General features: G+C 40.9%; 1 protein-coding gene and 1 non-coding gene across 5 annotated transcripts in view; one reads left to right on the top strand and one right to left on the bottom strand.

Annotated features, from left to right (window-relative positions):
- ARMH3 (armadillo like helical domain containing 3) overlaps positions 1-25,083 on the bottom strand; it is a 179,434-nt gene that overhangs the window by 116,923 nt on the left and 37,428 nt on the right. For all 4 annotated transcript variants that reach the window (XM_068548430.1, XM_068548429.1, XM_068548428.1 and 1 more), the window contains 9 exons: positions 24,613-24,659; positions 24,016-24,091; positions 22,356-22,449; positions 16,603-16,704; positions 12,156-12,214; positions 10,480-10,545; positions 8,624-8,693; positions 7,534-7,594; positions 2,554-2,642 (listed from right to left, as the gene is read on the bottom strand). In XM_068548430.1, the coding sequence (XP_068404531.1) occupies positions 2,554-2,642; positions 7,534-7,594; positions 8,624-8,693; positions 10,480-10,545; positions 12,156-12,214; positions 16,603-16,704; positions 22,356-22,449; positions 24,016-24,091; positions 24,613-24,659 (664 nt within the window). The remainder of the gene's footprint in view (positions 1-2,553; positions 2,643-7,533; positions 7,595-8,623; positions 8,694-10,479; positions 10,546-12,155; positions 12,215-16,602; positions 16,705-22,355; positions 22,450-24,015; positions 24,092-24,612; positions 24,660-25,083) is intronic.
- On the top strand, positions 3,942-4,014 carry TRNAW-CCA (transfer RNA tryptophan (anticodon CCA)). The gene has a single exon. It is a non-coding gene; the product is annotated as a tRNA-Trp (tRNA).

Here is a 25,083-nt window from a genome sequence, read left to right on the forward strand (position 1 = left end):
ATGCCTTAGGAACAAGCAGCTGTCCAAGTCTCATCAATGACACTCATATACACCTCCTCTCAAAGTATCAAGGGCCTTAGAATGCCAATCAATCAGTCTTGAGGTGGCAAATAATTTTTTTTTAAGTCTTTACTGAATTTGTTACAATGTTGCTTCTGTTTTTTTTTTTAATGTTTTGGTTTTTTTTTTTTTTTTTTATGTTTTGGTTTTTTGGCTCGGAGGCATGTGGGATCTTAGCTCCCCGACCAGGTATCGAACCCGCACCCCCTTCGTTGGAAGGCGAAGTCGTAACCATTGGACTGCCAGGGAAGTCCCAAGATAGCAAATAATTATACATAGAGCTGAACACGACATAAAGTACTCAAAGAAATAAAGTCAACTGACCAACATAGGATAAAGAATGGTCTCTTGCCTCATAGTTTTCTAGCCAGGTTAGTGAACGCTAAGATCCAGAAAAGCTAAATATAAAAGACACTTTTTTATCTCTTTAAAAGATAATTGCCTCTTTAAATAAAAATGACAGAAATGTATTTTGGGGTTCATAACATATGTAAAAGTAAAATGTATGACAGCAATAGCACAAAGGACAGAATGCAAGGTGGAGGTAGGAGAATAATGGGAAGCCCTGGGCCCCAGGGAGACAGACCAGAGTGAACTTGAGAATGCAATGGAAAAGGCAACGACAGGACAATGAGGAAGAGGACAACAGATGACGAGGATAGGAGAAAAGCCAGAGAGATCACAGGGGCCAGAGACAGGGTGGCTAGCATAGAAAGAAAAGAAAATAGCATAAAATAGAAAATAAAACCAGAAGAGGATCAAAGGCAGGCAGAGTAACTACTACCACCAACTCTTTAGTACTACAATGTATAACTTCATCCCAGTTATAGACATAAACCATTTGTACTTGTTATAAGTCCTACAATTATACCAATATCCAGAGATTTGCATCATTTTTGTGTTTTCTCTTTAGTCCTAAATTTTTACAACCTAATAATCATACAACTATCCATAGGCAAGCAAATAGTCCTTAATATTAAAAAGCCCTGTTCTGACCTAAGAAATTCTACTAACTTTAGTCATTTCAATCTCTTTTGATCTCTCTTTAGCTCTTCTGACATTCCCTCAATTTCAAACTCTCACATAATCATACTCTTCTCCTAAAATATCAAAATGCCACTATTGCCACTTACTGTTATTCTCCTACTCCCCCTTCACCACTATAGGCAGTAACTGCAAAAAACTTGTTAATCCATTAATTAAAGATCTCTACTTACCATTATGAAGGACTAAATTTAGAAAGCCAAATTGGGTTGGGAGGAAACCATGTGTCACAACAAGTGAGATGAATTCCAAGGGAGGGTGTGGGGTTACTGGCCCAATTCTCATAAAGCCTCTGACACTAACACACCCTTGTCTGCTCAGAATACAGAGAAGCTCTCCCAAGGGTGGGGCAACAATTTACCATTATAATCATCTGGAGAAGACTTTATTGTACCATCAGGTCACAAAAGCCACAGGACCTATCAGCAAGCAAATGCCTCAGGAAACATGTCTCTTCTGCTTTTCTGAAACCTCCAATTTAGTTGCACAAAAGAAAGGGGTGGCAAGCCAGCATTAATTGTACCCTTAGAGAAGAGCCACTTCCCTCTTACAGGGGTGGAGTGACTTTACTGAGCTACCAAATGGATACAAAGACAAAAGTAAACACTAATTTGCTGTTTTTGTCTCTGGCACAGGAGGAGTGGTAAAACTGACACTGTCTGTAAACAGTAATAATGCCAGATGTAACACAAAGAACAGGATTCCCCCCATCTCTCCACCCCCTCCCCACCCACTCTCCCTAAGACATTCCTCCTGAGATTACTCATCCTGAGGAAACACACAGAAGCCTCCCTATAGTCCATATGCTGCTACCAAATGGAACCAAGGGAGAATCCAAGTTTGTACTGACTCCTCATTGGAAGAATCAATGGAACTCAAGAAATACTTAATTGTTTCTACCAGCTGACAAAAAAATACAGGGAGGAGAAGGAACAAGAGAGAAAGTATGAAATAATGGTATGTGACATGGCCAGGTTTGGATTTGAACAAGGCTGAAATGACAAAAAGAAGAGTTGAAAATAGAAGCATCCTAAACAAACTAAAAAGTTTTTTTTAAAAATTCAGCTTGTGCCCAGGCCTAGGGGTTCATAAAAAATATAGGAAGGGGCTTCCCTGGTGGTGCAGTGGTTAGGAATCCACCTGCCAATGCAGGGGACACGGGTTTGAGCCCCGATCCGGGAAGATCCCACATGCTTCGGAGCAACTAAGCCCGTGCGCCACAACTACTGAGCCCGTGTGCCACAACTACTGAAGCCCACGTGCCTAGAGCCTGTGCTCTGCAACAAGAGAAGCCACTGCAATGAGAAGCCCGCTCGCCACAACTAGAGAAAGCCCGTGCGCAATGACGAAGACCCAATGCGGCCACAAATAAATAAATAAAATAAATAAATTTGTTAAAAAAAAAAAAAAGATATAGGAAAAGAGGATGAATTCAAAAGAGAAAGTTACCTGACCAGAGCTCCCGCCAGGTATAATGCAGGCGTACTCTACACTTCTTCTGATAGCAAAGTAGTTTATGTACTACCTGAATGCAGCGCCTGTAAGAGAAAAAGAGAAAAACTGGAATAAGCCTAAAAATATGGTGCAACTCACCACAGATACCCTTTCTTTAATGAAGCAGCTTTTGCTAAGGCCACAAAAGACACTGGATATGAATCTGTACACATGGGAAAGAAATGAACTTCTACCTGCAGCTTTCTGGTAGATAAATCCTCCCTCCCCGAAAAGGGAACCCTCTTGCACTGTTGGTGGGAATGTAAATTGATACAGCCACTATGGAGAACAGTAGGGATGTTCCTTAAAAAACTAAAAATAGAACTACCATATGACCCAGCAATCCCACTACTGGGCATATACCCTGAGAAGACCATAATTCAAAAAGAGTCATGCACCACAATGTTCACTGCAGCTCTATTTACAATAGCCAGGACATGGAAGCAACCTAAGTGTCCATCAACAGATGAATGGATAAAGAAGATGTGGCACATATATACAATGGAATATTACTCAGCCAGAAAAAGAAACGAAATTGAGTTATTTGCAGTGAGGTGGATGGACCTAGAGTCTGTCATACAGAGTGAAGTAAGTCAGAAAGAGAAAAACAAATACCGTATGCTAACACATATATATGGAATCTAAAAAAAAAAAAAAACTGGCTCTGATGAACCTAGGGGCAGGACAGGAATAAAGACACAGACGTAGAGAATGGACGTGAGGACCTGGGAAGGGGGAAGGGTAAGCTGGGACGAAGTGAGAGAGTGGCATGGACATATATAAACTACCAAATGTAAAACAGATAGCTAGTGGGAAGCAGCCGCATAGCACAAGGAGATCAGCTCGGTGCTTTGTGACCACCTAGAGGGGTGGGATAGGGAGGATGGGAGGGAGACGTAAGAGGGAGGAGATATGGGGATATATGTATATGTATAGCTGATTCACTTTGTTATAAAGCAGAAACTATACATCATTGTAAAGCAATTATACTCCAATAAATACGTTAAAAAAAAAAAATCCCCCCTCCCCATCCCACACACACTGCTTGTGCTAATTCCCCCTATCACTGGGAAAAGGGAGTTATAACCACATATAGGTCAATATTCAATTAGGCACTACTGATACCATTCCCTTGAATATCTTTCCTCAGAGGAAGGATGCACCAGTGGACCAAAATTAGACTACTCCATTCGAAATTGCAAACATAGGATGCAAAGACATAAAATTAAAGACCTTAAGTCTTTAGATCTATTTAAATTTGTTTTTAATATAAATTAAATTTTAAATAATATTTAAATTTTATTTACGTTAAAAGTTAAATTAAAAATTCAGTTCTGGGGACTTCCCTGGTGGTCCAGTGGTCAAGACTCCATGCTTCCAATGCAGGCGGCCCGGGTTCAATCCCTGGTCAGGGAACTAGATCCCGCATGCTGCAACTAAAAGATCCTGCATGCCGCAACTAAAGATCCTGCATGTTGCAACAAAGATCCCACATGCTGCAACTAAGACCCGGCACAGCCAAATAAATAAATAAATATTTTTTAAAATATATTTAAAAAAAAAAAAAAAAAATATATATATATATATATATATATATACTGGCTGAATGACTCTAAACTGACTGCTTAGGGCGTTTATTTTATGCATGTAGTGGTTTCCTATTTCAACACAAGACAGTTCCATTTTAACCTGAAATCTTCTTGTGGGGTCCACTGAAGTCTCTACCGACAGGTCTGAGAATCCCTGATTAGAAAGAGTCCAAGTTTTCCATATAAGAGTAACTTAAAGGAGAGTTTACTCTCCTCAGAGACTATTTCCCCTAACTCCCAAATCCTGCGCCAGCAGTGGGAGTGACGGCAAGAATCACAGAGTAGACATCCAGAAGAAGAAATTCATTTGTTGGGTTTTCCTACCTCTTACTGCTCCAGGCAAGACTTTTCTTTCTTTCCCCCCCCCCCCCCCCGTATAAGCACCTTCCCCCATTATTACTTTACCTACAGCATTCATACACAGATACGAAACTATTTAGTTTCTGACACAGATTCTGACTTGAGTATTAAGTCTTTCCACGCTCCACATTTCTTCATATTTCACCAGGAAGATTATAAACTTATCTGAAATGGTAGAAATTCATTTTGCTTTCAATTTCTCATTGCGCTGTATGCTGCTGAAAAGCAGTACATAATGAGAAGTGAGAGCAGCAACCTGACCTGATGCCCAGCTCGGAGCAGATAAGTTCACCTAAAAAGGACTTGATGCTCCAAATGCCAAAAACTGGAAAGAAGGCTGGAAGCTGGGGGAGGGAGATATGGAAATACGCCCATGGGTACTAATGAAGAAAGTGAATTCAGCCTGAGGGTAGGAACTTCTGCCCAGCCTCTGTCAGCTTGTTATCTTCTCCATCTTCCCTAACCTCAGGACATTCAATTAGGAAGCAGGTGGAAAAAACTGAGAAAACAAGGCAAAACAAAAACAGGCAGGAACTACTGGGGAGAGGGAGTTAAAATATTTAGTGTAGATCAGGTTCACTGGCTGGGATGTGAGGGTTTGGGTGGACGGTGACATACCTGTAACTCTAAGTACTGAATACACAGTCTTATCATGTCATCCTCATCTTCAACTGTTACACCCATCATCCACTTAAATCAGGTAACATTTTTTCTACTCTCTTATCCTTCCTCCATGTACCCTACACTCTAATCCTCCTGAATTACTTTCTATTCTCCAAACATGCCACACTTTCAAGTCTCCAAGCTTTTGAAAATGCCGGTCCCCTGCTTGGGATGTCCCTCCCCCACTCCTCTGCATAGAAAACTCCTATTGTTTCTTCATGACTCAGGTCAAACACAGCCCCCTCTGATGCCCCAGTGAGCATTAGTCACCCTGTACAAATCTTTCCTTTGTCATTTATCATAGTAGTAGTTAAGAAAGAGTACAGCCTCTGGGGTCAGACAGACTTGAGTTTGAACCTCGGTGATGCAACTTAGCTAGGTATGTAACTGTGGTAGCCGGCCTGCAAGATGGCCCCCAATGGTCCCCACCTCCTGGCATTCACAACCTTATGGAGTCTCTTCCCACATTGTATTAGGCTTGGTCTGTATGACCAACAGAAATGGTATGTCATTTGAGATTAAGTTATAAAAGGCATTATGGCTTCCATCCTGGGCTCTCACTCTTCTCTTTCTCTCTTGGATTACTTGCTTTGGAGAAAGCCAGCTGCCATGTCAAGCAACGCTATGGAGAGGCCCACATGGCAAGGAACTGAGATTTACCAACAACCATGTAAGTGAGCTTGGAAGCAATTCTCCAGCCCCAGTACAGCCCAGTAGAGCCCCAGTAAAGCTAACACGTTGACTGCAGCCTCTGCCAAACCCTATGCCCAAACTACCCAGCTAAGCTGCTAGGATTTCTGAGCCACAAAAACTGTGAGGTAGTAAATGTTTGTTTTGTTTTTGTTTTTGTTTCTGTTTTTTTTTCACACACACACACTGTATCTTATTTTTACAAGAGATAAGTAGACTGACACCAAGCATTGTACATGGATGACCACAACAAAAGGAACAATGATTGCTAAATGTTTGTTTTAAACCCCTATGTTTTGAAGTAGTTTGTTACATAGCAATAGATAATACACCTGAGAAGGGGTGGGAACAGCTTAGGATTTACTGTAAGAAAGTTTGGGTTCAAGTCCAGGCAATGGTGCTTACTAAGAGAATAACCCAACCTCCAGAGCCTCAGTTTCCTTGCTTGGAAAATGAGAAAACTAAGACTATAATAATATACTACAAAATAAAGAGCATATCCTAGAACTAGAACATTAGATAAACAAGCTAAAAATATAATCTGTAGCAAAACAAATCTGATCCCTGAGGTACTGATGTTCAGCGATCCCATCTAAAACAAGCAGAAAACTCATCTGGTAAGTGTTATAAAAAAAGCAGCTTTTCATGGTCTTTGAGTTGAAATAAAGGATCAGACTAACTTTTAAACACCCAAAAGATATGGAAAAATGCAAACCACAACCTACTTACCTAAAAGTAAAATTTGTATCATTATTTCATATCTAGGAAACCAAAAATATATAGCCTACAGTCTATAAAGCTGGAGATCTACTCTAGTCAGAGTAAAATCTTTCATATCTCCCTAGATCCCAGGCCTAGCATTGGAATGAGGTACACTAAGCTTGCTGTGCACCAAACTTCTCTCTTACTCAAAACAGTGGAGGTACTAATTCTGTTGTCAGACTGAATTCAGATGCATTTTAAGGAATAAAGATAATACATATATTTGAGATCACACTAACATGGCACAGCTGTTAGGCATTGACAATAAGAAGAATGCTGAAATAGCAAAGAAGAGAGAAAGCCTAAAGGCTTAAACTTTATTAAAATATGAAGATTTTCAGTCATCTCTAGTTATGCTGGTTGTAAAGAATTGTTACAGACAATCAGATCTCCTCAGGAAGCAGTAATCTCCCAGACTGGCAACTATATACATAATCTGCCTAGCTAGTAGGATTCTGACTAGGTTGCTAGTACAATGTAGGCTAAGAATGAACCAAAAGATCTATCTCTCTGGCCTTTCCATATCTTTTAAATACTGCTGACTCCTTTGATGCCAAAGCCCAGGGATGACTAAGTGGTCTGCTAGTATTCCATATCCTTGGATACAGGAGTCACCTATGATCACTGCTTCAACGCATCAGCCCTGTTCTTCATGCAGTGTGCCTAAAAGTGATAATGAAGATACGTAGTTTGTACTTTTCCCCCCTTCTGGAAAAATGTATAAAACAGGCCATAAAACACTCCCTGACACTTCTCCGCACATAAATGTGCTTTTCCTGAAGTGTACATAAAAATTTTGTGACTATTAAACTTCCTATCACTCTATGCTATAAAATAGATTTGCACACATTAAATGAACCACGGTACTTACACATAGAGATCCATAGGAAACTCCTTCATCATGTGTGTTACAATAAACTCTACCATCAAGTCTGAATGGGAAAAAGAGAAAAATTAGATCAATCAGAATGAAATTCATTGCTTGCCTTTGGGCTGGGAAAAAAACCTTCTCAGTGCACTTTATTTTATATAAGGCACTTTTTGCAACACTTTCACCACCTGCCACTTGTAAGGTAACAAGAAAATTAGTTCTCTCCTATCCAGAAGGATACTTTGACCTGCCAATAAACTCAGATACAAGGGAGATTTCATTGTACAGATATTTCATACCATGACACTAATGCAAAATGCCAGAGGGAAATCATATGCTGAGAACCAAGTGATGAGGCAGGCAGAGAAGAAAACTATGGATCACAACCGTGTAACCAGACTCAAACTCTAAAGCTATGTCAGTCTATCTTGTCTTCCTACCACACTCAGTTTGACAGGTATTGACTGAAATGGTCTGGGGAGCTTTGGGTCCATAGAGGCTTGATATTATATAGCCTTAATTATTGTTTCTAAAATCAAGTAGCTTTAGGAAGTAGGGCTGAATACCCAGGTGAAATGGGATTAAGAGTTCAGATCATTTACCTGAGGAAAATGCAGAATTCTGGGCAGACTAAATTACCTACAATACAGCCCCCTAGCTGTCAGCTCTGTCAGCCTCCTCTCAGCTTAATTTACTCAGAGGAAGTTTTATATGTCTGAACCTTGAACTTTAAGCCTCCTGGCCAGCTGACACATCAATTTGGACCAAGAAAGGGAGAGAAGAATTTGAAATCTTGATCAGGTGTAAGATAGTTTACAAATTTAAATCATGTATCAAGGTTAGACTTAGACATTTGTCTCCCTACAAAGATCTTTTTCTTTGAACAAGAGCACCCTTTAATTGAGCATTATATTCATTGGGATTGCTTTACCAAACTCAACAAGAAACATGGTTTCTTAGGCCAGGGAAGAAACATAACTAGTAACTTCTTCTCTGAGGAGGAAGCACACATCAAACAGGATCTATCCCTCACCTTAATCGTGAAAACCTATCGCTGGCCCAGAAACATGCCAATTTTGATGATACTCACCCAGTACTGCACATACCAAAGGACGGCAGGGAAGGTTCTTGTCTGCTGCCTTCTTCCTGTGTCTCATAGGCTTCACATAAAAAAGAAATGAAACTAGTAGACATCTGAACTAACATCCAATGGCTCACCATCATGTTTTTCATGCAAATAAAATCACTACTGGGGGCTTCCCTGGTGGCACAGTGGTTAAGAATCCGCCTGCCAATGCAGGGGACACGGGTTCGAGCCCTGTTCCAGGAAGATCCCACATGCCACAGAGCAACTAAGCCCATGCGCCACAAGTACTGAGCCTGCGCTTTAGAGCCCACAAGCCACAACTACTGAGCCCACATGCCTAGAGCCCGTGCTCCGCAAGAAGGCACCACAGTGAGAAGCCCGCGCACCGCGACGAAGAGTAGCCCCCGCTCGCCGCAACTAGAGAAAGCCCATGCGCAGCAACGAAGACACGACGCAGCCAAAAATAAATAAATAAAAAGAAATTTATTTTAAAAAAAAGATAATGTGACTGTGTACAGGCAGCAACAGTAGCAGTTTTAAAAAAAAGTTTTTTTTTTAAAGAAAGTTTTAATATAAACCTCAATGTGATATTTCTGAACATACCTCCAAGTTTTAGGAAATTCCCTGATCCTTCATACTCTATTTCCCCCACCTCTCAGATGAATAAATCAAAGCAGGATTTAGCATCAACCAATCAAAGACCGTACTACATTTTGAAAGCAAAAGGCTTAGGCCCATCTCCTTGTTGAAATCTACATTACTGATAAATTCTATCTTGTATATACTTGTATAAAAGTATATCTCTAGGGCTTCCCTGGTGGTGCAGTGGTTGAGAGTCTGCCTGCTAATGCAGGGGACACGGGTTCGAGCCCTGGTCTGGGAAGATCCCACATGCCGCGGAGCGACTAAGCCCGTGAGTCACGGCTACCGAGCCTGTGCGTCTGGAGCTTGTGCTCCGCAACAAGAGAGGCCGCGACAGTGAGAGGCCCGCGCACCGCGATGAAGAGTGGCCCCCGCTCGCCGCAAATGGAGAAAGCCCTCGCACAGAAACGAAGACCCAACACAGCCAAAAATAAATAAATAAATTTATTTTAAAAAAAAAAATAAAGTATATCTCTAGTCAAGATATACGTTTTGGGGTTTTTTGTTTGTTTGTTTTTAAATGTATTTATTTTATTTATTTATTTTTGGCTGCGTTGGGTCTTCGCTGCTGTGTGCAGGCTTCCTCTACTTGACGCAAGCAGGGGCTACCCTTCGTTGCGGTGCGCATGCTTCTCATCGGGGTGGCTTCTCTTGTTGTGGAGCATGGGCTCTAGGCACACAGGCTTCATTAGTTGTGGCACACGAGCTCAGTAGTTGTGGCGCACAGGCTTAGTTGCTCCGTGGCATGTGGGATCTTCCCCGACCAGGGATCGAACCCATGTCTCGTGCACTGGCAGGTGGATTCTTAACCACTGTGCCACCAGGGAAGTCCCGTTTTGTTTGTTTTTTGTTTGTTTGTTTGTTTTTGGCCACGTCGGGCGGCATGTGGGATCTTAGTTCCCCGACCAGGGATCAAACCCATGCCCCCTGTAGAGGAACTGCAGAGTCTTAACCACTGGACTGCCAGGGAAGTCCTCTGATACATTCTAATATTACTGCCATGGGTATACGATTATGGATCTTTCCACCCTCTCTTGAGCAGGTAACACCTCCATGACACACACAAAAAATCCCAACAACTAGTATGGGTCTTCTGAACAGCAGTTAAGCAAGAGCCCTTTAGCATAAATTCCACCCACACTTGTTCTAGTAGGATCAATTCTGTGTTGGCAGAAAACTTCCTCTAAGAAAAAACAAGAAGCAAAAGTCACACTTACCATTCTATGTAAGTTTACTCGAAAATTCATGTTGTCGTCATGTAAAAATGCATTGGCATACTGATCCTAATAAAAATAAAAACATAGATAAAAAGTAAGGAATGAGTGCTATACTTAAGAAACTCAGTTTATAATCTATCTATAATAATCTATAATCTTAAAGTCCAAGGATTTGTAGGACTTAAAGAACTCCTTTCAAGGACCAGTTAGAGAGCTAATGGGATGAGCCTAGAGCCTTTATGTCAAGCCCCACTTAAACCATAAGATTTCACTTGGGTGTAATTTCCCAGTGTGTCTCTAACTGGCCAAAAATCTCTAAGCAAATTACAAACAATAAAAATTAAGGCACAGGCACTTGAGGCAAATGCTGAGAGGAATGTGTTTTCCTATTCTCTCTTCCTTCCCATCTGCCCAAGGAGCCTGCTCTGTTTGCGACAGCTTGAAGGTTTTCATAGGGACTGCAGGATACATGTGCAGGCTCCACATGAGGATCTACGATGAAGAAGAAAGGTCTGCACTCCGCCGGGAATGGGCTTGGCACAGCAAGAGAAAGCTGCTTACACAGGCAACGTGGCAGTAGGCGAGACCCCGTCTCTCCCTGGCTTTGCTGAAGACTGATGGAAAATCAAAAACCTCTCACCATGAATCAGTAATAAACACCCCTTGGCCCTTTCCCAACATCTCTTCTGAAGATCTGACGTGCCTACAGACTCCAATTCCTAGGAACTGTTACAATTTGTGAAAAACAACTCCTTTAAAGATTTTCTTAGAAAGATTTTTGAAAAGCAATTACACCAGGCCCACTGCTAATAAGCAGCTCTTCTATAACCAGCTACCCCTAACCTGGTGAAAAGTAGGTCACCTTTTCACCAAGAACATAAAAATGGAAAGACTGAGAGAGATCTCTACTCCACAAGGACCACACCTTAACTGTTTTTCTTAGGAGAGAAAAGATCAGAATAAGGAGTAAGTGAAGGAGGAGTCTGAAACTACAAATTTAGCTCTAAATTGACTCAATTTCTGCCATACCTGTGTTGCCACCAAGATCTAGGGTGAGTTCAGGCCTAATTAATCCAACCAAAAGTGTCTCCTTACAAAGCCCAAGCATCTCTTCTTTTTTCCCCTCGGGGTCTTGTTCTTCATCAAACTGCAATCAGCCCACTTTACTCAGTTTCCAATGCCCCTCTTCGGCTTTTGTCTCCACCTCTCCCCACAGAAACCTGAGCTTTTTTCATTTTGCTAAATACAAAAGACCCAACATGAACAGTTTCAAAGGGGCAGGACTGTTTTCTCTGAAGAGGCATAAGTCTCTTCAGAGTTTCAAACTCTGAAGAACTAGAATCTTAAAAAAATAAAATAAAATTAAAAAAGAACTAGAATATTCCAGTTATAGCAGTTATCATATCACAATTCATTATTAGGTCATGCAGTAAATACTGAGCCTCTACTATGTGCCAGACACTAAGAATACACTGGTGAAGAAGACAAAGTACCTCCTATTGCTTACATTCTAGTGGTGCTTACAGTCTAGTGGAGGAGATAATACAAAGTGGGAAGATTTTCTCTCCTAAACTTTAGGACCCTAAAAGTCAGGGGACAGGAACTTGGAAGAAGCGCAGAAAGAGACAGCACTTTGTTAAGAGATTAGCTAATACCAGAAGGCTGGTGAGACCTACCTCTGCAATACACGTAAGGATAATCAGACAGAGTTTGCCACTGTGAAGCCGGTGCTCATCTGAAAAGAAAAAATAAACCCTTCTCTCTAAATCATCAAGACCATGTTTCTACAGAGAATAAATATGTGTATCATCAAAAAGAACATTCACACTTTCTCTCCCCACAAAATTCATGAATGAAAATCAAGGTTCTACTAGAGTAATCCTTGCTTTTCTTCTAGGCAAAAGAATTCCCCATAAGATTTTTTTCGTAAGCATTCTGGTAGTCTGACGGATAGCTAACCATCTTCCTGAGAACCATCCAATTATTGTAATGGTCACTAATACCATGGCCCAAGTCAGGGCTATGCCCTTTGTTTCCACATCAGCCCTTTGCTTCTGAATAATCAGACCTATTCCCTTTCCCACCCCTCCTCATCCGCTAGCTAAAAGCACCACCACCTTTACCCATCTACCACAAAATCTAGAAAAGTTTTATAACTGTTCATAGCAAACTGGTTATGAATCAGAAAGAAATTAACTGGAGACTAGGGTCCAGCTCATGCTTCTCCTTGCACTGTGAACACTACTTATGACCAGAAAAGCTGATCATTTTTCTTCCTGCCAAAGCTATTCACTCTAAAATATTTATTTAGTACCTACTATGTGGCAGGCACTGTGCTAGGCAATAGAGACATAGCACTGAACTAAACAAAGGTCTGTGGTCTCCCAGAACTCACATTCTACTTATTAAAAAAGAAGGCAACCTCAATAACAGGGCTCTAAGCCCAAACAAATGACCCAGAAAGAGCTGCTCCATCACTGCCAATTACCAGAGCCATCAAAACTTCTTTACTTTCCAGGATCTTTGTGGGTGAGGGGGTGAAATGGAGGTAAAAAGAGGGTCATTGGGACTCCCTGGTGGCCCAGTGGTTAAGAATCCACCTTCCAATGCAGGGGACTGGGGTTTGATCCCTGGTCAGGGAACTAAGATCCCACATGCCGCAGGGCAACTAAGCCCATGAGTGGCAACTACTAAGCCCGCGCGCCACAACTAGAGAGCCCATGCACCACAACTAGAGAGAAGCCCGCGTGCCGACGCAAATATCCCGCGTGCCACAACTAAGACCTGACAAAGCCAGATAAATAAATAAATAAATATCAAAAAAAAAGAAGAAAAAGAAGGTCATACCAGCATATCCAAACCAGAAAAATGGCTTATGATGTTTCAAATTAGCTTTGATGGGACCCAGACCAAAGTCCATTCTGGAGAGATCTATTAACGGATTACAGTGCTGCAGCAGTTAGCTAACAGTCCACACCCTGACATTAACCTGTTACTTCCTCAAAGATGGAATCTATCAACTAAAACCTGACAATCAGAAGGCATGATGAGGGTGTGGTCAAAGAAATACATTTGCTTCTCCTCAGTGATAGGCAGTGCAAAAGAGTAATGATGATGCTCCTACCTGACATTCCCAGTAGCTTACAGCAGAGCCTGTAGGCAGCCAGAAGAGAAATGCCTCTGCCTATGCAAAATTAGATTCATAAGACTCTTCCACCTATTCCTGGCCAGAGTTTCTCTGGCACTATCCTCCCTTTCCCCTTAAGCTGAAAAGCAACTCTTGTAGAAAAGCCTGCAGCTATCTCTCCACTTAAAAGAAACTGTTCCTGAAAACAAAAATAAGGCATATTTCATTATAAACATTTTTTTAATTCAGAAAAGCACAAAAAAAGAACAATAAAAACCAAGTGTAATCACACCACCGGGAATTCCCTGGTGGCACAGTGGTTAAGAATCCGCCTGCCAATGCAGGGGACACAGGTTCGAGCCCTGGTCCGGGAAGATCCCACATGCCGCGGAGCAACTAAGCCCGTGTGCCACAACTACTGAGCCTGCACTCTAAAGCCCGCGAGCCACAACTACTGAAGCCTGCGCGCCTACAGCCCGTGCTCCGCAACAAGAGAAGCCACCACAATGAGAAGCCCGTGCGCACTGCAATGAAGAGCAGCCCCCACTTGCCGCAACTAGAGAAAAGCCCATGTGTAGCAATGAAGACCCAACACAGCCAAAAATAAATAAATAAATTTATTTTAAAAAAAAAAAGAAACTCTGCAACAGTCTTCAATATCAGTGTTGAAACTGTTGGATAAATTAACTATTAAAAATGAAAAAATAGGGGCTTCCCTGGTGGCGCAGTGGTTGAGAATCTGCCTGCCAATGCAGGGGACACGGGTTCGAGCCCTGGTCTGGGAGGATCCCACATGCCGCGGAGCAACTAGGCCCGTGAGCCACAGTTGCTGAGCCTGCGCGTCTGGAGCCTGTGCTCCGCAACAAGAAAGGCCGCGATAGTGAGAGGCCCGCGCACTGCGATGAAGAGTGGCCCCCACTTTCCACAGCTAGAGAAAGCCCTCGCACAGAAACAAGGACCCAACACAGCCATAAATAAATAAATAAATAAATAAATAAATAAATAAATAAATAAATAAATAAATAAATAAATAATTTTTTATAAAAATAAAATAAATAAAATAAAATGCTAATGTAGTTTAAAAGCTATTGGTTATGGGCTTCCCTGGTGGTGCAGTGGTTAAGAATCCACCTGCCACTGCAGGGAACATGGGTTCAAGCCCTGGTCGGGAAAGACCCCATATGCCTCGGAGCAACTAAGCCCATGTGCCACAACTACTGAGCCTGTGCTCTAGAGCCCGTGAGCCACAACTACTGAGCCCGTGTGCCACAACTACTTAAGCCCGTGCGCCTAGAGCTCGTGCTCCGCAACAAGACAAGCCACTGCAATGAGAAGCCCATGCACCGCAACAAAGAGTAGCCCCCGCTCGCCGCAACTAGAGAAAGCTGGCGCACAGCAATGCAGACCCAACGCAGCCAAAAATAAATAAATAAAGAAATTTATTTATTTATTTAAAAGACAAAAAAACAACTATCGGTTATGGAAAACATTCTGGGGACAATTGGGAAAAACTAAATATGGACTATTACATGATATTAGAGAATTACTGTTGGGAATTCCCTAGTGGGCCAGTGGTTAGGACTCGGTGCTTTCACTGTGGTGGCCCAGGTTCAATCCTTGGTCGGGGAACTAAGATCCCACAAGACGTATGGCACGGCTAAAAAAAAAAGAAAAAAGAACTACTGTTGATTTTCTTAGCCTTAATGATGGATATCTAGGAAAATGTCTTTAATTTTGAGATACATGCCGAAGTAATTCTGGTATGAATGACGTCTGCAACTTTAAAATTATTCAGCCAAAATAAGAATAACACAGAAATTTAGACCATTAATTTAGACCATAAACCAAATATGGCAAAATGTTAATGGGTATATGACTGATCACTGTATGACCCTTTCAGCTTCTCTGTTTACTGGAGTTTTTTCATTTAAAAAACTGGAGGAAAAATGCTACCTCAGTGTCACCATGAAATAAAAGGCTCATTTCCAGAGAATCTTAAAACTGCGATATATTCCACTTATATGAGGTAGTCAAATCCAAAGAGACAAAACGCAGAATGGTGGTTGCAAGGGGTTGGGAAAAGGGGAGAATGTGAAGAATAGGGAATAAGTTTTTAATGGGTACAGTTTTAGTTTCACAAGATGAAGAGTTCTAAAGATGGATGGTAGTAATGGTTGCATAACAATGGGATCATACTTAGTGCCACTTAAAAATAGTTAAAATGGTAAATTTTACTACAATAAAAAATATAATAGAAATAAATAAATAAAAATTGTAAACATATAAATTCGGTATAAAGAAAAAACTAGGTTTAAAAAAAACCCCTGAGATGTATATACTGGACCGAAGTTGCTGGGCTTCCTCCCAATCCCTTCTTCTAGCCCAACTATTCCACTACCCTACCACCGATTAAAAGATCATAGAAAAATCATCAACAGAGGAAGAACAGGACACTAGACAGAATAAACTCAAACTTTTCTAATACCTATTTCTCTCCCACTTCCATTCTGCATTTCAGGGATGAGTACTGACACTCCTGTTTTAAGTGTTAAAGAACACAGTCCCTCTGAATCGCACCTCTTCCTACCGTACTCTGTACAACAGTCCTAATTCTCACTATGAGCTGATGTTTTCAGTTCTTGTCCTCAAAAGGGAATTCCCTGAAACATGCTAATCCCCTCACTTCCCACACACAAGAGTCTGCATCTACTTATCAAAATTTGCTAAGAAGACTTGCTAGTTTTTGTAGAGATCAATTTTTTTCCTGTTCTACTTTGGAGCACTCCCCCTCCAGCTCCAGGTTTTCCCAACACCATCTAATTGGCATCTGGCAATAAGAAATCACTGTTTGCCAGTAATCAGGACCATCACCTTGCACAGGAGGTCCCAATGGTTCATCTTGTCAAAGCTTCAAAGTATTAATGCTGCTCCTTGCTCTAGCTAAGCAGCTACCTGCCACCTCCTGCTTCCTGAGCCCCCAAAGTAGCATGCCTTACCTTTGGTGTCCTGCATGACAATCGAGCTATACTTTAAGAAGGTTATCAGTAGATTACTGGTCTGTACATCTGCATCCAGTGGGAGTTCCACAGAACTTATAACTGGAATAAAACAGATGAAATGCATTTAGCCTATAACATATTCCATCTAACACTTCTACCTATACAGACAGCCAACTTGCCAGCAGGCAAGGATATCACGAAATAATCTTTTTACACAACAGAGGAAAGACCGAGTGCTTATCATAAAACCCTTATCTAGTCTTCCTAGGCCTCTACAGCCCTTCCTACCCCCAAGATTAAGCCCAATGTCCTTCTCTCCTACCTAAGAATGCCAGTCTCCAGAACAGTGCTTTTCTCCCAACATCCTAAGAAGGGTATTTTGATCCCACTTTCTAACCCCAAGTAATCCAAAAGGGTTCAAGGCCCTTCTTAAAAGCACTTTAATTTGTACCTAAGTGAAAGAGCTGTACTGAATATAAATGAGCTTTGCTTTGATGAGTCTACCGCTTAAAATAAATGACAATTCATTCCTAATATGGAGAAATCTTGCTCAATTTTGAGAATAAGGCTTTAGGCTGGAAATACCCAAGATGGAAAGGAAAAAAAGTTAAGGCAGAACTACATTCAAATACTATTTTTTAATCCCTTCACCACCTGAAAGGGAACCTGAAAAGGAATACCAGACTAAAGATAGGTGGACATTACTGATTGGGACAGAGTTTTATATAACTAGTTGCTTGATGTTTCCAAGAGAAACTACCCCTGCTCACATTCTGTGTCACAGTCCCAATGAACAGTAAGGGACCAGACTAGGGCTGACCCACAAAGGACAGCTCTAATATAGATTTCCCAAGTTTCTAATACTTTACACGAGACTCAGACATCTTGTTAAGTACTTTTACACTGTCTAAGACATAATATATAAGCAAAAGGAAGCTCATGATAGCCCAGACAAACTAGAGAATCTATAGCTTTCTGTTATATTTTCATCTACGAAGACTCAGCTGAGTTTGGGATATTATTCATAATATGTATTCATAACCATAATTAATCCCTCTGGAGTTATTACGATGTATGCAGAGAACATTTATTAACAATGGGAAACATTTGCATATTATGGATCCATAATACGCAGCAAGCACAGCAAAAAGCCTTATGAGAAGAAATTAGCATGCCTAACCCTTGGCTATTTTCCCACAGTTCAGCCCCCAAGAACTAATAAAAGACAAATATATTTTTATGTTGAAATACTAAAAGGTCTTAATTCATGTTATGGGTTAATGACCTGAGACTGTCATTTCAATCTACAGCCTACTCTGAAGCTCAGAGCCCAAAATCATTCCTTTGTCCAATACAAAGAGGCATCTAACTGGTTAGTGGGACTTTTTTCCCCACTCAAACACAGCAATAACTAAAAAACTGCCTTATATAATATGTAGAAATATAGAAGTATATGTATTTTTAGTTTACCAGAAAGTCCTCTCACGCCAAGGCTGAGCTGTCAAATGTCAAGTCTGAACTGAGAACAAATGTTACAGCTAAACTGCTGGTTTTTTAAAAATAATGGCTCCAGTGACATACCTTTAAATATAACTAGGCTACTGAGCACCAGTTATATTAAAAACCAATTAAAAACCAAAACTTGAAAACAGGGTTATAATACTTAGGACTCGTACAGAAAGGAAATGAGTTAGGAGAGAAGAAAAAGAACAAAATAGAAGAGATAGAATAAAATCCCTCACAAATTAAAATCTCCTTCCTAAGGAAGAGTTTATTCCTTGATCTTTGGCTTCATAATTCTTCCCAGCAGCCTTTGTCAAGGGAGACAGTCATTTGAAAGTGGGCTGACTCCAATCTTCCCACTAGAAAAAATAAAAGCTCACTGGTTGTAGGTAAGTAAGCACAAATCCTGCCATTGCATAATCAAGTGTGTGGGTGGAAGTGTTCCCAATGAACAGTTTGAAAGGCAGTTCTCTGAAGCATCCAAACCCCAACATTGCATGGAACTCTGATACACACACACACACACACACAAACACACGCACGCACCTACACACACGCCTTTTGATATCCATGGTAACCAGGCAGGCTTCATCGTTAAAGAGAAAGATCAGTATTTCCGTTGGAATATTTGGTGACCTGAATAAGCAGAGACAAGTAGGCAATCCTGCTACATGTTCCTTCTCATTAAGATACAGGTGTGCCCGCTTTTCGAAAGCTCATTTTTACATAAGCCACTTCGCCTTTACGAAAAACCTACATTAGTATCTGTTTTCGCTAAAGGAAAGAAATCCAAAGAGAATTTCCACTTTTAAGAAAAAAGGCGGGACTTCCCTGGTGGCGCAGTAGTTAAGAATCTGCCTGTCAATGCAGGGGACATGGGTTCGAGCCCTGGTCCGGAAAGACCCCACATGCCGCGGAGCAACTAAGCCCACAAGCCACAGCTGCTTAAATCCACGTGCCTAGAACCCATGCTCCGCAACAAGAGAAGCCACCGCAATGAGAAGCCTGCACACCGCAACGAAGAGTAGCCCCCACTCACCGCAACTACAGAAAGCCCGTGGGCAGCAGCGAAGACCCAACGCAGCCAAAAATAAATAAATAAATAAATTTATAAACAAAAAAAAGAAAGAAAGAAAGAAAAAAGGCGAAGTGGGGAGGGGCAGAATAGGGGTAGGGAATTAAGAGGTACATACTACTATATAAACTAAATAAGCTACAAGGATATATCACAGGGATTGTAGCCTACATTTTATAATAACTATAAATGGAGTATAATGTTTAAAAATTGTGAACCACTATGTTGTATACCTGAAACTTACGTAATATTGTAAATCAACTATACTACAATTTTTTAATTAATTAATTAAATTTTAAAAAAAAAGACAAGTGAGGGAATGCCCTGGCGGTCCAGCAGTGAGGACTCTGCGCTTTCACTGCGGAAGGCCCAGGTTCAATCTCTGGTCGGGGAACTGAGATCCCACCAGCCACATGGCCAAAAAAAAAAAAAAAAAGACAAGTGATAACAAGTATTGGTGAGGATGCGGAAAAAAACGAACCCCTGTGCACTGTTGATGGGAATGTAAATTGGTGTAACCACTAAGGACAACTGTATGAAGGTTCCTCAAAAAATTAAAAACAGAACTACCATATGATCCAGCAATCCCACTTCTAGGTAGATATACAAAAGAAATGAAAACAGGATATCAAAGAGATATTTTCACTCCCGTGTTCATTACAGCATTATTCACAGTAGCCAAGGTATGGAAACAGCTTAAGTGTTCATCTACAGATAAATGGATAAAGAAGATATCGTACATATATATACAAGGGAATATTATTCAGTCACAAGGAAGAAGGAAATTCTGCCATTTGCAGCAACATGGATGGACTAGAGAATATTACGCTTAGTGAAATAAGTCAGACAGAGAAAGACAAATACTGTACTGCATCACTTACATGTGGAATCTAAAAAAAAATAGTCAAACTTATAGAAGCAGAGAGTAGAATAGTGGTTGCCAGGGGCTAGGGGTGGGAGAAATATAAAGAGGTTGGTAAAAGGGTACAAAATTTCAGTTGTAAGATTAATAAAGTCTGAAGATCTAATGTAAAATATGGGGACTATGTTGATAACACCATGTTGTATTTGAAATCTGCTAAGAGAGTAGAACTTAAATGTTCTCACCTCCTCCCAAAAATAAAAATAAAAAGAGGGCTTCCCTGGTGGCGCAGTGGTTGAGAATCTGCCTGCTAATGCAGGGAACACGGGTTTGAGCCCTGGTCTGGGAAGATCCCACATGCCGCGGAGCAACTAGGCCCATGAGCCACAACTACTGAGCCTGCGCATCTGGAGCCTGTGCTCCGCAACAAGAGAGGCCGCGACAGTGAGAGGCCCGTGCACCACGATGAAGAGTGGCCCCCACTCGCCGCAACTAGAGAAAGCCCTCGCATAGAAACGAAGACCCAACGCAGCCAAAAATAAAAATAAAATAAAAAATTAAAAAAAAAAAAAAAAAAACCCAAATGAGTTAAAAATAAAAAATAAAAGATAAATATGTGAGGTAGTGGATGTGTTAATTAAATAGATGGTGGGAATTCTCTCACAATGTATATGCATATCAAATCACCTCAATAAAACTGAAAAACAATTTAAAGAAAGTATACATGTTCCATTCTTTTTTTCTCACATTTAGGCGATGAAAAGTAGAAAAAAAAATCCTACCACCTACTAACAACTAGAAATGAATGTAACAAGAGACAAGAGTTGGGGGCGGGGGGGAGAAAGAAAGAAAGAAGGCAAAAAATGAAAATCGTGTTCAGCATTTGTTTTGCAGCAAGTTGTAACAGAGGCAGCGAGCATCCCAGGCAGCTGAGAGTGGCACCACCAAATTCCTTCCCCAGGAGCTACACGCAGCATCTAGGTATCAAGCCACCACAGCTTTAAACTGTGTCTGTGAGCATCTGTGCTTTATCTAGATTTCCTTTGTAAACCTGTTAGCAAGATGTGTCCTCAGGTTAATTGCTTCTTTGCTTTACGCCATTTCGGCTTACAGAAGGTTTCATATGAGAGCTCTACTTTCAGACAGCAGGGGAAACCTGTATTTTGGAATTTGACTTTCAATTCTAAACAGATCCAATTTGCTACCATAGACTTGAATATCAGTGGCACCTCCCAGTCATGCTTTTGTACCAATAATGCTTGTACTACCTTGAAATGCTAATGCCACAGGTGTTATATGAAACTTTGAAGGAGAAAAAGCAGATCAAAGACGGCCATGTCACATACAGACAGGAGGGAGGCACAAAGAAAGGATCAAAGTTAGATTTCCTGTACTTCTTTACCCCAAATGAGGTCAACATTTGAGGCAAAACATCAAGTATTAATGAAGATTATTTTTAGGTTAAGTTATTCCATCAAACACACTCAGCTGACAATAGAACCAGTTTAGGCTGACACAAAGTTTATCAGGCAAAATTCATTTCTTTTCTGTTACCCTTTTCTTCAGTGCCAGTGGTAAGTGGAGATTTTTTCGTTATTTTTTTAGGGAGGGAAGTCTTAAATACCCAGCAAACTCCCAATTATTATGCACTTGTCATTTTTTAACTGGGCGTGCCTGGCAGACACATAACAGTGAGCAAATCCCAGATTCACTTTCTCATCCATTTATTCAACAAATATTTACTAAGCAGTGACCATGCCGGGCACTATGCTGGGCAATTAGTGGTAAACAAAACAGGCATGGTCCCAGCCCTGATCCATGTTGTGGTTTTTAGTCTCAACTCTCACTAACCTTAGGCAAACCTCTTATTTCTCTGGCCTCAATTCCCTCATTTGTCAAATGATAACAAGAGATAATATTACTATTTTACATTTATTTCAGTGAGATAGTCATAAAACATCTCATCTGAGCCTCACAAGTACCCTGAGAGTTTGGCAGGACAGACATCACTGACCTCTGAGGTCCCTTTTAAATCTAGCATTCCATGACTCTACAACCATTCCCTGAGTAGGACAAGCTGGAGTTATGTAGCTTCTTTACAGAAAAAAGCACTTGACTCTCTTTTCCAGACTTTTCTTTGGAGCTTCATGAATCCTGAAGGACAGTTCTTCAGATAATTTCTTAAGCAAAAGAATTAACAATTGTGCTTTTTGTTAAAAAAAACAAACAAAAAAATCCAAAAGAACTATGCTCACCCCTAAAGATTCAAGATCATATTCGTCAAGAAAACAAAGGAGATGGTGGGCTTACCATCAGAGGAGGGCGGCGTGGTCCCCAGCGGTGTGGCTGGGGTTGCTGGAGCAGGGCTGACGGGGGTTGTCACCAAGCCCATTTCTGGATGACTCTGAATGAGAGCACAGATAAGGGTAAGAAAGAGAAAATCCAGTTCTGGGTATCCTCTGCTTATCCTTTCTAGTATTCCTGGCCTCATAATTAGACAGAAAGCTCACTGAGGAGGGACTGCTTCTACATTTAGTTCCTATGAGTACCTGATTACTGTTGATGCTTGCTAAACTCTAATGAGAAGCTCTGCAGGCTAGTTTTCTTTAAGCAACTAAGTTCCTATTACAGAAGTTTTTCTGCAGAACCATATGAATAAAAAACTGGGATAAACAAATACACAGAATTATTCCACACACACACAAAAGGGCACTTGCTGTCCTATTTGAACCTATCTGAGAAGGGACTACTCTTATCAGATCAACCTAAAACATATCTACAGACTGTTCTAATGACCACAAAGTTAACTAATAAATGCAGGTGAGCCAAGGAGATAACAGGTACTATAAAAAGAGCTATGCAGAGGGCAGCCTTCCCATTCCACAACAAACAAGAGTGTGTGGGGCTGGGAGGCAGAGACATGGGCGAGACATCCAATGGGGACCAAAACAGATGACTCCTCTTTCCCTTACCTTCCTTAGCCATCCCTGCCACATCAGCTCTTGAAAATTGGGCTGAGTAGTGGCTACTCCCTTCTCTTCCCCAACAGCTTTACCAGATTTTACCCATCTCACTTCTTCCTTTAAAATCAGTTACAGAATTCAAAGAGCAGACAAGGAAGACCCTGAGAATAGTGGATAAAGTCTCATGTTATCAGTCGTGAAAACCGATAAGTCCCTCTTAGCCAGACCCTCAAACCAGCACACTGCTTTTTGACCTTATTTTTTTTGTTGTTGAAACTCAGTGGATCCCATACACATCTGCCCTTTGAGAAAAAAGCATAAGCAAACTTTCCTTTAAAAGAAACCGTCATACATATTTTAAACAGTCTGGCTTTAAAATAAAAACACTTTATCAATTTTTTAAGACAGCTTTCATGAGCATCACTCAAGTTTTCAGTCTGTTTAAGTTCCCTTCTGTACCAACTACCAAGGCTATCCCTTAGGCAAGTGATCCAGCACTCAGCATTCTATGACTTTCTGCTTTCAATATTTGTAGACTTTTTTTTTTTTTTTGGTTAACAAACCTTACGCTGCACAAGATATTTTGTACTCTTCTTCTTTGGACATGGGTAAGATAATAAGATAAGTGACGTGGCCTATTTTATCTCCGGTTGTAATTCCACAGAGGTTTAGAAAGCAGAAAGCCTGTTATAAAAATCCATATGGGCAGATAATACCAGGGGATTTCCAGTGAGCAAAATGAAGTAATCTCAACTCATTTGGTTAGCAGAATCAGTAAACTGGTCAAGACCATTAACTTTGCATGTTATCAGATCCATTTCAGCACCAGATGGAAACATACATATTTGAGGAGAGCATGAAGCAAAGGCAACTGATGCAACTCTTTGTAACTACCACTCACCAATGCAAAGTAGGGTTTACACGGCACAGCCAGACAGGCTTTTCAATGGAGTGAATGTGTATGAAATTCAGGGAGAAAAAGAACTGAAGTTTTTAACATAACCAACCTGGGCTAACACTGTGATAAAGTTGCGATTTAAATGAACAGCTTCGTAAAGTGCCAGAAGGATGGCCTCATTGGTTCTAAAGAAAAAGAGAACAAATTGGAGAGTCTCTTACAATGAAGAAGTTAAAAGAGTATAACCCTCAAGATAAGATTTCACTCCAGCTCCTCATTATAAATCCCTTTGAGTTTCTAATGCTCCCTTTATTTCCTTTTGGGGCTTATGTAAAGGGTATACAGTCAGAGCTTTAACTTTAATTCCTTAGAACTAGTTCTTATCTACTTCACTGACTATTTCCCCCTCTCGCTTTTCCACCCCAATCCAGTTAAGTCCTTAACTGGCTCAGACACCAAGCCCTCTTTCATTTCATTCCAGAGACAGCTGGGAACAGTTTTTCAGCTTCTTGGGGCTCAATACATGTGACTGAAGCAGAGTTTTCTAAGGTTCCATTATTGTTTAAAACTCAAGAAACAGTTGATAAATCACCAAAAAAGTCTGAATCTGTAAAAGATTAGCAGAGGTAACGTTTCACACTTTCATATCCAGTGAGAGAGCCCACACTAATGTTCAAGTCACCGCACAAGAACATCAGGCACTTACTGCACTGAGATTTTCTCATGGGCATCTGCTATGAACATGCTGCCCACCTGTGGAAGAAAAGGGGAATTGCAGAGTTATAGCAGGGAAATGTGAGAGGTGCTCTGTACCTATAAGCCTTTAATCAGTCAAAAAACAAGCTGCTTGGAACCCTGGCCCACCAGTTACACACAAAACCAGCTCACTTTGAAGATCTTAAAAGAATCATAAGTAATAAATGAAACAATGAGAGCTCCCCTAACTTGTCTTTACTTAAAGGGACTTAAAAAAACAGAAAAACAATCCCAGTACTTTTGGCCAGCTCTCCTTTTTAACGCGTAAGTTTAGTAACCACAGACAACAAGTAAATGGCAACCTAAACATCCTCATCACTTTGCATCTGTCCTTGAATTTGCTTATTTGAAGTCAGGAACTAACTCACAAAGAACAAAGAAAGCAGGCTGTTCATCCAACACAGAGCCATCTTTGGGGGAA

Source organism: Eschrichtius robustus, chromosome 7 (genome assembly GCF_028021215.1).
Source record: "Eschrichtius robustus isolate mEscRob2 chromosome 7, mEscRob2.pri, whole genome shotgun sequence".
In the NCBI taxonomy this organism is placed as follows: domain Eukaryota; kingdom Metazoa; phylum Chordata; class Mammalia; order Artiodactyla; family Eschrichtiidae; genus Eschrichtius; species Eschrichtius robustus.